This window comes from Hydra vulgaris, chromosome 03 (assembly GCF_038396675.1).
Source record: "Hydra vulgaris chromosome 03, alternate assembly HydraT2T_AEP".
NCBI classification, from domain to species: Eukaryota; Metazoa; Cnidaria; class Hydrozoa; order Anthoathecata; family Hydridae; genus Hydra; species Hydra vulgaris.
The window spans coordinates 3,167,847-3,180,000 of record NC_088922.1 but is presented as its reverse complement, the minus strand read 5'-3'; the positions used below and the strand labels follow the sequence as shown (position 1 = coordinate 3,180,000).

The 12,154-nt window shown below is 28.6% G+C and overlaps 1 protein-coding gene across 1 annotated transcript in view; it reads left to right on the top strand.

The window, feature by feature from the left end:
• LOC100201439 (zinc metalloproteinase nas-4) overlaps positions 1-12,154 on the top strand; it is a 14,654-nt gene extending 2,500 nt beyond the window's left edge. Inside the window, exons 5-7 of the mRNA XM_065792069.1 lie at positions 726-797; positions 9,346-9,561; positions 12,048-12,154. Of these exons, the coding sequence (XP_065648141.1) occupies positions 726-797; positions 9,346-9,561; positions 12,048-12,055 (296 nt within the window). The 3' untranslated portion in view covers positions 12,056-12,154. The remainder of the gene's footprint in view (positions 1-725; positions 798-9,345; positions 9,562-12,047) is intronic.

Sequence of the window (12,154 nt, the reverse complement as noted above, 5' to 3'; positions counted from 1 at the left end):
TATTTAAAATTGGAAAACGAATTTTTCAATTTAGTAAAAAGCATGCATTTATTTTAATTTCTTAGGCACAACTAAAAAGTTATGTTTATTTTTATGTTTGAGGTTTTTAATTTTACAATCAAGCGCAATTATAGTTATAAAAAATATATAATTATTTGAAAAAAAATTTAAAAATTCAGGGGGTGATGTGCCATTGTTTGGTATAAAAAACTTTATGGCTCAATAAACATTAATGTTAATTTAACTATGGTGTAATGTATTACTTAATCAAGTTTTAAGTAATATATTATAACTCCTATCGTATGTGTGAAAAACTTATTACAATTGGAAAATTGTTCATAATTTCAAACTTAAAATCTGCTATTTTTCTGGTCTTTAAGTTACATACAAATTTACGAAATAAAAATATGAAAATGTTGTACTATATATATTTTTTTTTATCTCAATAAACTACTATTTTAAACAAATCCAACAATATGAATTCACTTGAATGAAAAGGTTATTAAATATTTTATATCAGAGCATTTAAATTTATTACTTTTTTCCCAAATTTATAATTTTAATTTCACTTTTTAAAAAAGCAAAATTGTTATAACATTTTGGACTGAATGTAATTTTAGAGTTTATTTGAGAAAAGGGTTTTACAAAAATAGCTCTAAGATTTTATTGTTTATTTAAGTTTATTTTAAAGAAAACAAAATCTTTATTTGTAATATTTATGTTAGGACTTTTTCACGAGCAAAGCAGAACAGATCGAGACGATTTTGTTGAAATAAACTGGAATAACGTTCCGTTAAGTAAGTACCTTTTATTATATATAAATATTAACAAAAATATATAAATAATAAAATAATATGATAACATTGGATATGTAAAGTAAAGTTGGATTCAACTACGGATAATCTTTTACAATCTTTAATTAATTGGTATCGGGCTGTTTAAAATGCGATTAGAACTTCAAATATTCCCATGTTCGCCAGTAATATAAAATCTAATGTACTATCAGAACCAGATTTTTAATATTCCTTCAGTCTTCAATCTAATGCTGCAGACTTTAACATCCTTATACAAGCGGCTGTTAACATATATAGTATAAAACAAATCTTGCTTTATATTAAACATAATAGGGTTAAAAAAGGGTTGCTTTTTGTGGCAGCATTTTTGTGGGATAATAATCTGTTGGCGCTAAGTTGGGCGAGTAGGGTGAAACACTTCCCTGCCAAACTGCAATAATTTTTGAAAAATGAAGACTTACATTGTCATGGAGGAAGTAAACGTTGTTGTTACCTGGGCGTTATTTAAAAGGTTTTCTTAATGCTTGTTAAGTTATAATTTTAGTGTTAGAAAGTAGCTGTTTCTTGTACGCAACGCAGCGCGCCTCCCACAAAATTGAAGGCAACATCTTAATTGGGTGTTTATTAACTTTCAGAAATGGCTTTAGCGTTTGTTCTAGCAATACTAACTAGTGCTTTCCTAGTGTGTTTTACGTAGAGTATTTCCCCTTCTCTTCTCCATCACATGGTCTAACTAGTTATACGTGCAGTCCAAGGGCATGCTGGTATTGGCTAACTGAATTAGCTGACTAACGTTTAGTTGGTATGGTTTTCAACAATAAGATTTGAACAAAAAAACTTTAAGGGCGTACTTAAAAAATGGTCCATTTTTTCAGAGCTTTCCGATCTTTTTAGGAACTCTTAGAAAAATTGCTTATTACTTACCCAATATTATCTTAATGATTTATATATTTTGAAATACAAATTTTCATTAAAAAAACTTGATAATTTATCATATAATTTCTTAAAAGCTAATATTTTGAGAAGGAAGAAAAAGTTAAAAAAAAATTTTTCTAAATTTTCAATAATGCATACGGAAATAAAAACTAAACAATAAAGGTTTTTTGAAAACATAGACAACGGCGTAGCAAGATTGTAAGGGGCCCAGATTCAAATTTTTAGCTAAAGCCCTCAACGTCCTGTGGCCTTTTTATGAAATTTCTTACGAATTAACTACGTCTTTTACTTAAATAGACCACAGTAAAAAAAAATTACAATAAAAGACATAACCAGTACGGATATTATATAGTTATTATATAACTAATTTGTTTAACTATTATTTAATTATTGGTTATCATTTCAAACCTATGAGCTTAACTATCTTGAAATTTTAAATAATATAATACCTGCTTTCTGGATTTTGCATTTAAAAAATCCCTAGCTTTTTTTTAACTTTATAAACTTTAACTTTAGCATTTTTATCAACATTTCAAACGCGCTCTTTGTTATTTCTTAAAATATTTGTTCATTTAATATAACGGAAACGGGCAGAGTTAAAAATTTATTAATACTGTAACTATATCCAAAAAAAAAATGGACCCCAAAATAGGCTACATAATGTTGTATATGAGTTCCTTCGCTCTGTTCTAGTGGGTACGTTACGTTTTTAAAATGTTCTTTAGACAATTTTATTAGATTTAAATCTAATAAAAGCGTCCAAAGAAAGTTTAAAAACGTACCGTGCCCACTGGGGTTGCTTATAATTATAATGTATTTTTAGCACACCCATGGAGGGTGTGCCAAAAAAACATTAAAATTATAAGAAGAATTTTTTAGAAACAGAAACCGGAAATGTTGCAACAATTTAAATCACCTCTTTATCTGAAACAAATGTCAATTGTATGAATATAAACATTTACTCTGAAACAACCTTGTGTAGTTTCATAGCTTTGAACGTTAGCCAGCTCATCAATAAATTTTACAACCTTTTTTCTTTTATTTTGAAATCGTGCTTCCACACTCTATTGAAAAGTAACTTTAGGGGTGTAAGGTATTATAACTGATGTATACTAAAAAAAATTTAACATGTTTGTGTTTCAAAAGTTCGGAGCTTGGGTTCTAGATTCAATCAACCTACTAAACCTGCTATTGCTTTGCAATTAAACATAAGATCAGTTACTATAACAATATCTCAGTGAAAAGTAACAAAAGGAAAAATTTTGGTTGGCTGAACAACGGATGAAAGTTTATTTGTGCAGCGACTACAGTCGATAATATAAATGATAAAACCAAAGTTTTATGCAATTCAGTGAAAAGTTCAATGAGAAAGAGAGGTTTAAGTTTGGCTGCAGTACGAAGTCTAGCATTATCTATGTTTACCCTGAACTTTTTTTTGTCCATAAGATAATATTCTATCTATATCTAAATTTAATTCCACCGTTACCTTCTACATTTTTTTTTATTATTATTATTATTGTATCATAAAATTTAAATAGAAATTAGTAACGACAGGAGCAAGTTGAAGACAAAATTCTTGTCATCAAGCCCTTATAGTAAGCATAAAGTATTTTATTAAATTTCTCACCATGTAAATTACATATACTCATTATATAAAACAAGTAAATACATAATTACAATAATATACGATAAATTGCAACAAAAAATAATTAGATTAAGTAAGAAATATTACAAGGATTTTTTTTTTTTTTAAACTTTAAATACAAAAGTATGTTTGTGTCTGTTAATTCAAGTAAATTCTATTGTACTATATTTTTAAAACAATTTATTGAGGTTATGTTTTTATTTTCATTAAGAACTATGTTCCATAGACAAGGTCCTATATATGAAAATGAGCAATCGGATATCTTAAGAGTTGTCTTATGTAAGTTAAAGTTATGGATAAAGCACCTCGTCAAGTATTTATGATTAATTTTTAGAAATCGGTTACTAGAGGACTTTTGAAGCATGTCATTTTAATATTTAAACATAAATAACAAGTTTTAAAAAAGGTTTAACTCATAAACCTTCAGATCTTTAATTTCCCGGAGTAATGGCTTGGATCGGATTTTTCAATACTGGGCAAGTACTTGCCCAAAAAATATTACAATAGCTTATGTAGCTATGGATAAAAGAGTAATATAAATCTATTAAACATGTTTTACTAAAACATGTTTAAGTAAAAACTGTTTGTTTTTTGCTGTAACTTCTTTAATTACTTCCCATGCCTTTTTACTATTTTCTATTTAATATTCTAAGAAGTTAGAAAAATTTCTTTTCTTTATTTGCTTCTTTAATCTTTCAAAACAATTTTTGTATTTTTTTGTATTTTATTTTTTAAGAATTTATCATACAACCTTTGTTTTTTTCTAGATGATTTTCTAAGACCATTTAGGAAAAACGTTAAAAAAAATAGATCGGAGAAAGAGCCATCATAAGCTTGAGTTTCGTCATACTTTAATGAGTTTTTTTATCAATAAAAGTTGAGCATCTGACACAGTTGAGAAAAAGACGAAAAAAAATGTTTTTCTTCTAATGAGTCGTTTGGGCATTTTTTAAAATCATGTAAACATGTTGTTTTTTTAATGTATAAGTTAGAAGCAAAATCATTTACATTTTAAGTATGCCACGAAAAAATCAATGGACTTAATTCAAAGCTAGCCAAGTTTTTAACGCCAATTTTATGAGCTACTTTCATGTTATAAAACGCGTGCAAACGTTCAAAAGACGTTTAAAAGACGTTTTTTCTTACGCCATGTGCTCACTGCAATCATCTTGTGTTTTGATAGCAATAAGAGTAAAAAGTAAATCTTACATAAAACTTGCTAAAGAATGTAGAAATTTGAAATCAAAAAATTTTAAAAACTTTTCTTTTTTTTTTAATTCTTTAACGATTTCTTTAATTCGTCATGATGCATGATAACAAACTTTATTTGTTTATTAATTCAAACTTTTTTTAGCTTTACAATCATTTTAAATCAGAAATATTTAATAATCAAAACATAATTGTTTTATCGAAATAAAGCAATATCTAATAACGTAAATAACAGTGCAATCGCATAGCACAGTAGGGGAAGTTGGGGTACAGTGGATTGAGTACAGTGTACATTGAGTAATTGAGTCATACTGATAATTTAATCATTTTATGTGCTCATATATCAGCAATCTTTATTCATAGTTGTTACCACATAATTTTCGACTATCGGTTTTTGGTAGGTAACTTTTGTTTTTAGCTAATTAAAGGAAATTTTCTTCCCTTTCTTATTTTTGTTATGGAGATTACGATTGAAATAATTTTAAAAGTTGAAGTTTTTCATTTGGATTGATTTTTATGAATCCTTTTAGTAGTTTAGCTTTTCCTTAAACAACACTCATGTCCCAAGAAATTAGACTTAAACTTAATTTGTTATGGTGTGGCTCATTGAATCGGGGTACAGTCAATAGGTTGATTTACTATGGCCCATTAATGATCTTAAAGATTAAATTCATGCATTTTTAAGAAACAAACTACATGAAAATGAATTTATTAGTTTCAAGTTATAACTGATAACATTTGAACATGTTTTAAGTTTTTAAATATTTTTATAAGTTTTCCTATCAATAAAATTCTTTTTTTTTCTTCTCAATTTTCAAAATGTCTATTATTTCGATTTTATACTAATCTAATTAATAAAAGTATGCCAAAAGTATAATTTACAGTGCCTGCACTCCCTCAACTTTAAAGTTATTTGGCTATGCTCCTATTCATTGTCATTAATTCACGGCTGTGTTCATTTATTCACTGTGACCTCGTTAAAAGCGCAGATACATGTTTCCGATTATAGTGGGTGCTTAAAGTTGACTAATCAAAAGCCCATGTTTTTCTATCAGTTTTTCGCGTAATCTATGACATATATATATGTATATATATATATATATATATATATATATATATATATATATATATATATATATATATATATATATATATATATATATATATATATATATATATATATATATATATATATATATATATATTGTTTTTAGTTTAGTTTTTTTATTTATTTTTTTTAACAACAAAGATTATATATTTTGTTAAACATTTGCCAATTAAAAAACATTATATTGTAGCTTTCAAAATCTGTCGCTAAGTTATTAAAATTAGTAATTAAAGTAGCGCTTTAGTAATTAAGATAGCGCAACGCTTAAAAAAATTTTTACGTTTGTTTACTTTTTAAAATCTCTAAAATAAATTTTATCAAATTTAATTATAGCAAATTTGTCTTCGATTATTGATTATTGATATCAAATCTCAAACATGTCAAATTTAAAAAAAAAAAGAATTTGTCTGGAAACGAATATAAAAAACTACAAGATGCCGAAAAAATTTCGAAAAAACTATGGCAGTGTTCAAATGTATTTAAAACCTGTAGAAACACCAAAAGATTTTGTCGTACTTGATGCTGATAATGAAGACTAACAGATTGTGCTGATATACCACCACAACGTGATGATAGTGACTCAGTCACAGGACTGACAGTCGTCACAAATCCTGCTGATATAACACACATCATGATATAATCCTGCTGATAATACTCATTCACAGATAGTGCGGATATACCACCACAACGTGATGCTGTTGATAGTGACTCAGTCACAGATCGTACGTATATACCACCACAACGTGAAGCTGATGATAGTGACTCAGTCACAGATTATACTACTTTGGTGAAGCCCATTATTGATTTCCAAAAGAGCTATCCAACAGACCCTCACTTATTTTGTAATGAAAGCATCACACCTGCAATTATTCGAGACTTACTGCAAAAGTGTATACAAAGTTTCGAATAAATGCAGGTTATACAAAATGTGCCTACAATGTAATTTGTATATACAATACAAAAGTGCCTTCCATTGTCATCATAAGCAATCTTCTAAAGTCTACTTTAGATGAACTGGATATTGCTGCAGAACTGTGCTATGTTCAATTATATGATGGTGTAAGCACCATGTCTGGTGAAATTTCTGGCTTGCAGAAAATAGTTAAAGATATTGCACCATATGTTTTGTTTACACATTGCTGTGCCCACAATTTAAATCTGGTGCTGGTCGACGCTGTAAATTCTAATTTACAATTAAAGTTATTTTTTGGCACTTTAAAAACCGTATACACATTTTTTACTAGCAGTTTCCTAGGGTAACTTTGCTCAAAGAAGAGCAACGTCAAAGTATGGAAAACTTTGCCTTAAGTCAAAAACTCTCAGTGACATAAAATGGGCATCTAGAAATGTAGCTGTTAATTTTATTTTACAGAATCTTCCAGCATTGGTAGTAGCTTTGAAAAAAATTAGTGCAGGGCAAATAAAAAATTGTACAGCCAAGCACCTGACAGTAGCTAAGGGAATTCTTGTATCTCTTCAGAAATTTGAATTTTTTGTTCTTCTAGTCTTTTGGAGTAACCTATTAACACTGACTTTTCATTTGTCTCAATACTTACAGAAGAGTACTATAAACATCGTTGTTACTGCCAGCTACATCAAAATCTTTGAAACTCAACTTAACAATATTAGAGAAAGCTATTATGCTAGTTTGAATGATCTGGAAAAAGAAGATTTTAAAATGCAACATAGCAACAGCTTATAAACTGAAAAGAGCTGGAAAAAAAAATGATGATTGCAAGCTCATTATGATGAGCTTGCAAGTGATGAGAGAAAAGAAGATGCCCGAAAGAATTTTGTGGTTGATACCTACCTGGTCTCACTAGGCTCTGTCAGCACAATAAAGAATCGATTTCAACAGTTCATGAAGATTGCTTCAAAGTTTAAATTTCTAGATCCAAAGCATTATGAGGATAAGGATAGTTTAGAACTTATCAAATTTCTCTTAGAGCAATATCCGATTAATATTCTTGAGCAATATCCGATAGATATGTTTCCTTCATCTTGCTTTCCTGATTCATATCTTCTCTTCTTCTTTACATCTTCGCTTCCAACAAGGCTGCAAGCAGCCACTTATTATAGTTGGAAGTTACTGAAAGAAAAAAGATGAAGATTATAGAGCAAGATAACGATTGATGGACGAGTTAAAAGATTGCAAATTATATGAATCAGGAAAGCAAGATAAAGGAAGCGAATTCCAAAGAGCTGATGTTCGAGGGAAAAAACTAGACGAATAAGCGTTTTTGGAGCACTTAGGAACAGTCACATAAAAAGGATGACACTTAATTGAATGACGAGTAACACGAGAATGAATTATAGTAGATGGCACAAGAGACGCTAGCTCTTTAGAGCAGTGCCCATTATAGTACTTGTAGAAAAGAGAAAGAGAAGAAACATTACGACGATGTGATAATGGTTGGAGGTTGGCTGCAAGAGCAGGTCCAACTATGTTTACAATGCGTTTTTGCACCTTGTCTAAAAGAGAAAGGGCATCATTAGAAGATCCGCCCCAGATATGGCAACAATATTCCATACAAGGCCGGATTTGAGATTTGTAGAGATAGAGAATAGAATCCGAAGTAAGAAAGTGACGAGCTCCATAAAGAGATGCAACCTTAGCAGATACTAATTTTGCAACTGATTTGATATATGTTTTCCAAGAAAGATTGGGAGTAAGAGTTAATCCTAGAAGATGAAGAGTAGGTGACTCATCGAGTACATCACCGTTCATAAATATAGGAAGATCTAAATTATTGCGATAACGATTGGCTGAAAAAAATTGAGTTTAATCTGAATTAAAGTTCACCACCCACTGTACACTACATTTGCAATCGTTTAAGTCGTCTGTTAATCTTTATCTTTCTCTAAAATTTTCATCTTTTCTCTTCAGTAACTTCCAACTCTTATAGTGGTTGCTTGTAGCCTTGTTGGAAGCGAAGTTGTTAAAAAAAAAGAAAAAAAAAAGATATCACTCTGGATGATGTTGTTTAAGAATTTCATTCATTCAGAATTCTTTTTAAAGAAATTGGCACGAATGAGTTGAACACTAACAATGTGTTAAAATTTGTACTGAATAATGATCTCTGTGACATGACGTTGTCTATTTTGAGTGCATCTGCAGAAAGATCCTTCAGCAGATTAAAGCTCCTTAAGTTATAATTACGGTCTATTATGATCAAAGAAAGATTGTTGGCCTTACTGACATTTTAGCATTACTGACAATTGAAAGAAACTTAGTGAATGGCCTTATTCTTGAAGTGGTGTTAAATGGTTTTGCCCTGATGAAACCTAGACGAATGAAGCTAAATTATGTTTTACACACTCTACTATTGTTGTATTGCCAAGAATAATATGTAAAATTATTATAATTGTTATAATATTAAACTATTGTAGTGTAGTTAACTGTTTTTTGTCATTTTGGATGTTGCCAACATTCAGGGGGAAAATTTCTGAGGAGTCTCCCCCCCCCCCCATAACCTGTTTTTAGGGGACCCGCCAGCCCCCAGGCGTCTTTTCAAAAAATATTCGCTCCCCAAGTTATCAAATCCTGGCTACGCCTCTGACAATGACACAACCACACATCTTAGGTTTTTGCTTGATGAAAGGTGCGATCATTGTCAAAGTGTTAATTATTTTTAAGCTTAATTTAATTTTAGAAGAACGTTATAATTTCGATAAATATCCAAGTCTTGTTGACAGCTTGGGAACACCATATGATTATTACTCAATAATGCATTATGGAGAAAATGCTTTTGGTGGAGGTCAAAGAACTATGACAACAAAAGATCCCACAATGCAAAAGGTGATTGGTACAGCAAAAGGATTCAGTGCGATTGACATTAAACAAATTAATTTAATGTATAGCTGCCCAGGTTAGTTATAATAGATTAGTTATTAATTAACTTTAGTTAATTGCATCATTGCATAAAAAATGGATGGTTTTCATAAAGAAACGCAATGGATCTTGATAAAATATATATATATATATATATATATATATATATATATATATATATATATATATATATATATATATATATATATATATATATATATATATATATATATCCACCGGATGCAGAGAACAAAGAAAAACTGACCACCATCCGACCCATTTTTGAGGGTACAATAATTTTTAGACAACTTTAAAAACAACATTAAAATTCAAAATCAAAACTTATAGTCAATTAAATTTTTTATGTATTTTTATTTTTATTTATTATTTATTGAACATTATTTTTTGCCGTTTAATAAATGTTACAACCTACATAAATTTAAAAATAGAATTAATGACCAGACTAAGAAGAAGGCATTATTTTTGTTTTATCGCCTATATATATTTTTTAGAAAATTTAGAAAATTAACAAACAATAAAACAAAAACAAAATAAAGAAAGAACTAAAAAACTTATTAAAAAAAAAAAGATTAATAATGAATAATATTAATAATTATTTAATTTAATTTTTGAATTTACAGGGTAATTAAATTTAAGATTAACTTAACTTAATTACATTATCTTTTAGTTGATGTAGTGTTTTAGTTGATGTAGTGTTGTAGTTTTATTGTATTGATCTATTTTAACACAAGATAAATCAAAATTTGTGTGTCATAAACGCCGCTTTGATTTAATTTTAAACTTATTAAGTGAAATATTTTTCTTGGCATCAATGTTTGATAAACTTTTCCTCAAAAATGGCCCGCGATTCTGAATTGAATAAGAAATCAGTTTTGAATAAGATTTTGGTACAACGAAGTTGTTTATTGAAAATCTTGTAGCATATTTATGGTGTATTTGATCAAAATGAGTTTAAAATTTTTTGGGATAGTCTACAATTTGCTTTATGCATGAACTGAAAACTAGATATATGTTAAGTTTGAAAATATTTAAGGCACTAGATCCAGGCCCAACGACGACGAGGGGCACGTGCCCTTACTTTTTTTCTAATAAACCTTTTTCTTTTTTTTTTATTAAGAAAATTCTAGATATAGTAGTCTCTTTTTAAAAATTAACGATTGCACCCCGCCCCTTTCCTCCTACTTCGAAACTCGTGTTGTCGGCCCTGAGGTCTAAGTAAAAGAGGTTCACTAGGAACAGCTTTACCAGCTCCAAATACGAAAAAAACTGTACAGCGAGCAATAACAGCATGTTTTTGCTCGCCGTACAGTTTTCTTAACTTAGTGTGATTAGCACTTGCCCATACGACATTGCCGTGAGTTAAGTAACTATGTATAAAAGAAAAATATAAATTTTGTAAGGACCTAAAATTTAAAAATGATTATGCTCGACCAATCATGCCAATGTTTTTTGAGATTTTTTTTTTTTCAATGGAGTTTATATTAAAAGGCAAACTTCTGTTTGCCTTTGAATGTCAGTTTTATTAATTAGAAGATTGGGTGGAATAAGTATTTCTTTTGATTTGCTTGGTATATGAAAAAGAGAAAATTTCGTTTTATGAACATTATAAGACAATTTATTACATATAAACCATTCATTTGCTTTATTTAATTTTTCATTGACTATTTTAAAAAGTTTCTCAATATTTTTAAAAGAATAAGGAAAATTAGAGTCATCTGTAAATAAAATAAAATTTAATAAGTTTAATGTTGAAAATAACTCATTAATGTATAGTAAAAAAGTAAAGGTCCTAATATGGAATCCTATGGAACTCCAAAAGTTATAGTACTTTTGGTTGTTTCTATATTATCACATGATAAGTATTTTTTTCTGTTTGACAAGCAATTTTCAAACCAGTTTAAGTTTTTATCTTTTATTCCGTAATTTTACTTTTTTTTAATTAGAATGGAATGATTTACAGTGTCAAAAGCGTGGGACAGGTCGATGAAAATTGCTCTGTCCAAAAGCTTTTGACACTGTAAATCATTCTATTTTTCCACCGCAAAAAAGTTAAGTTATGTTAAATTACAAACTCCTAAAAATAAGTTACAACATCCTAAAAATAAGTTACAACCTCCTAAAAATAAGTTACTGCCTCCTAAAATAAGGAAGTGGTTAACTTGATATAACTGTAACTTTAATACTTTTAAATGAAATTTTGTTGTTAAATTTTGATCTTTTTGGTTTGCGGAAGCAGGATAAAAAAAAACTTTTTATATTTATAAATGGGCTGGGAGAGAACAAACTTTGCTCCAAAAATTATAAAGTTTGCAAAACTTATTTCACAATTATATGTATAAACCAAACTTTTTCTGTAAGTTACTTCAACAACCAAATAACAGATTTATTTATTATTTTATGGGTAAATAGGGAATTAAGTAGTCATTATCAAAAATTAAGTAAAATGTGTAGTTTTTTGTTTCATTGAGTCCATAACTTTATTTAAACTGATTTTTTTTTTAGGTTATTAATATAAACAATGCTAGAGATATGAACATCGAGATTCCAAATGATGGAGACAAAATGAAAAAAATATGTAAAGTGTAATAATTAGCCTTATTAATAAAATA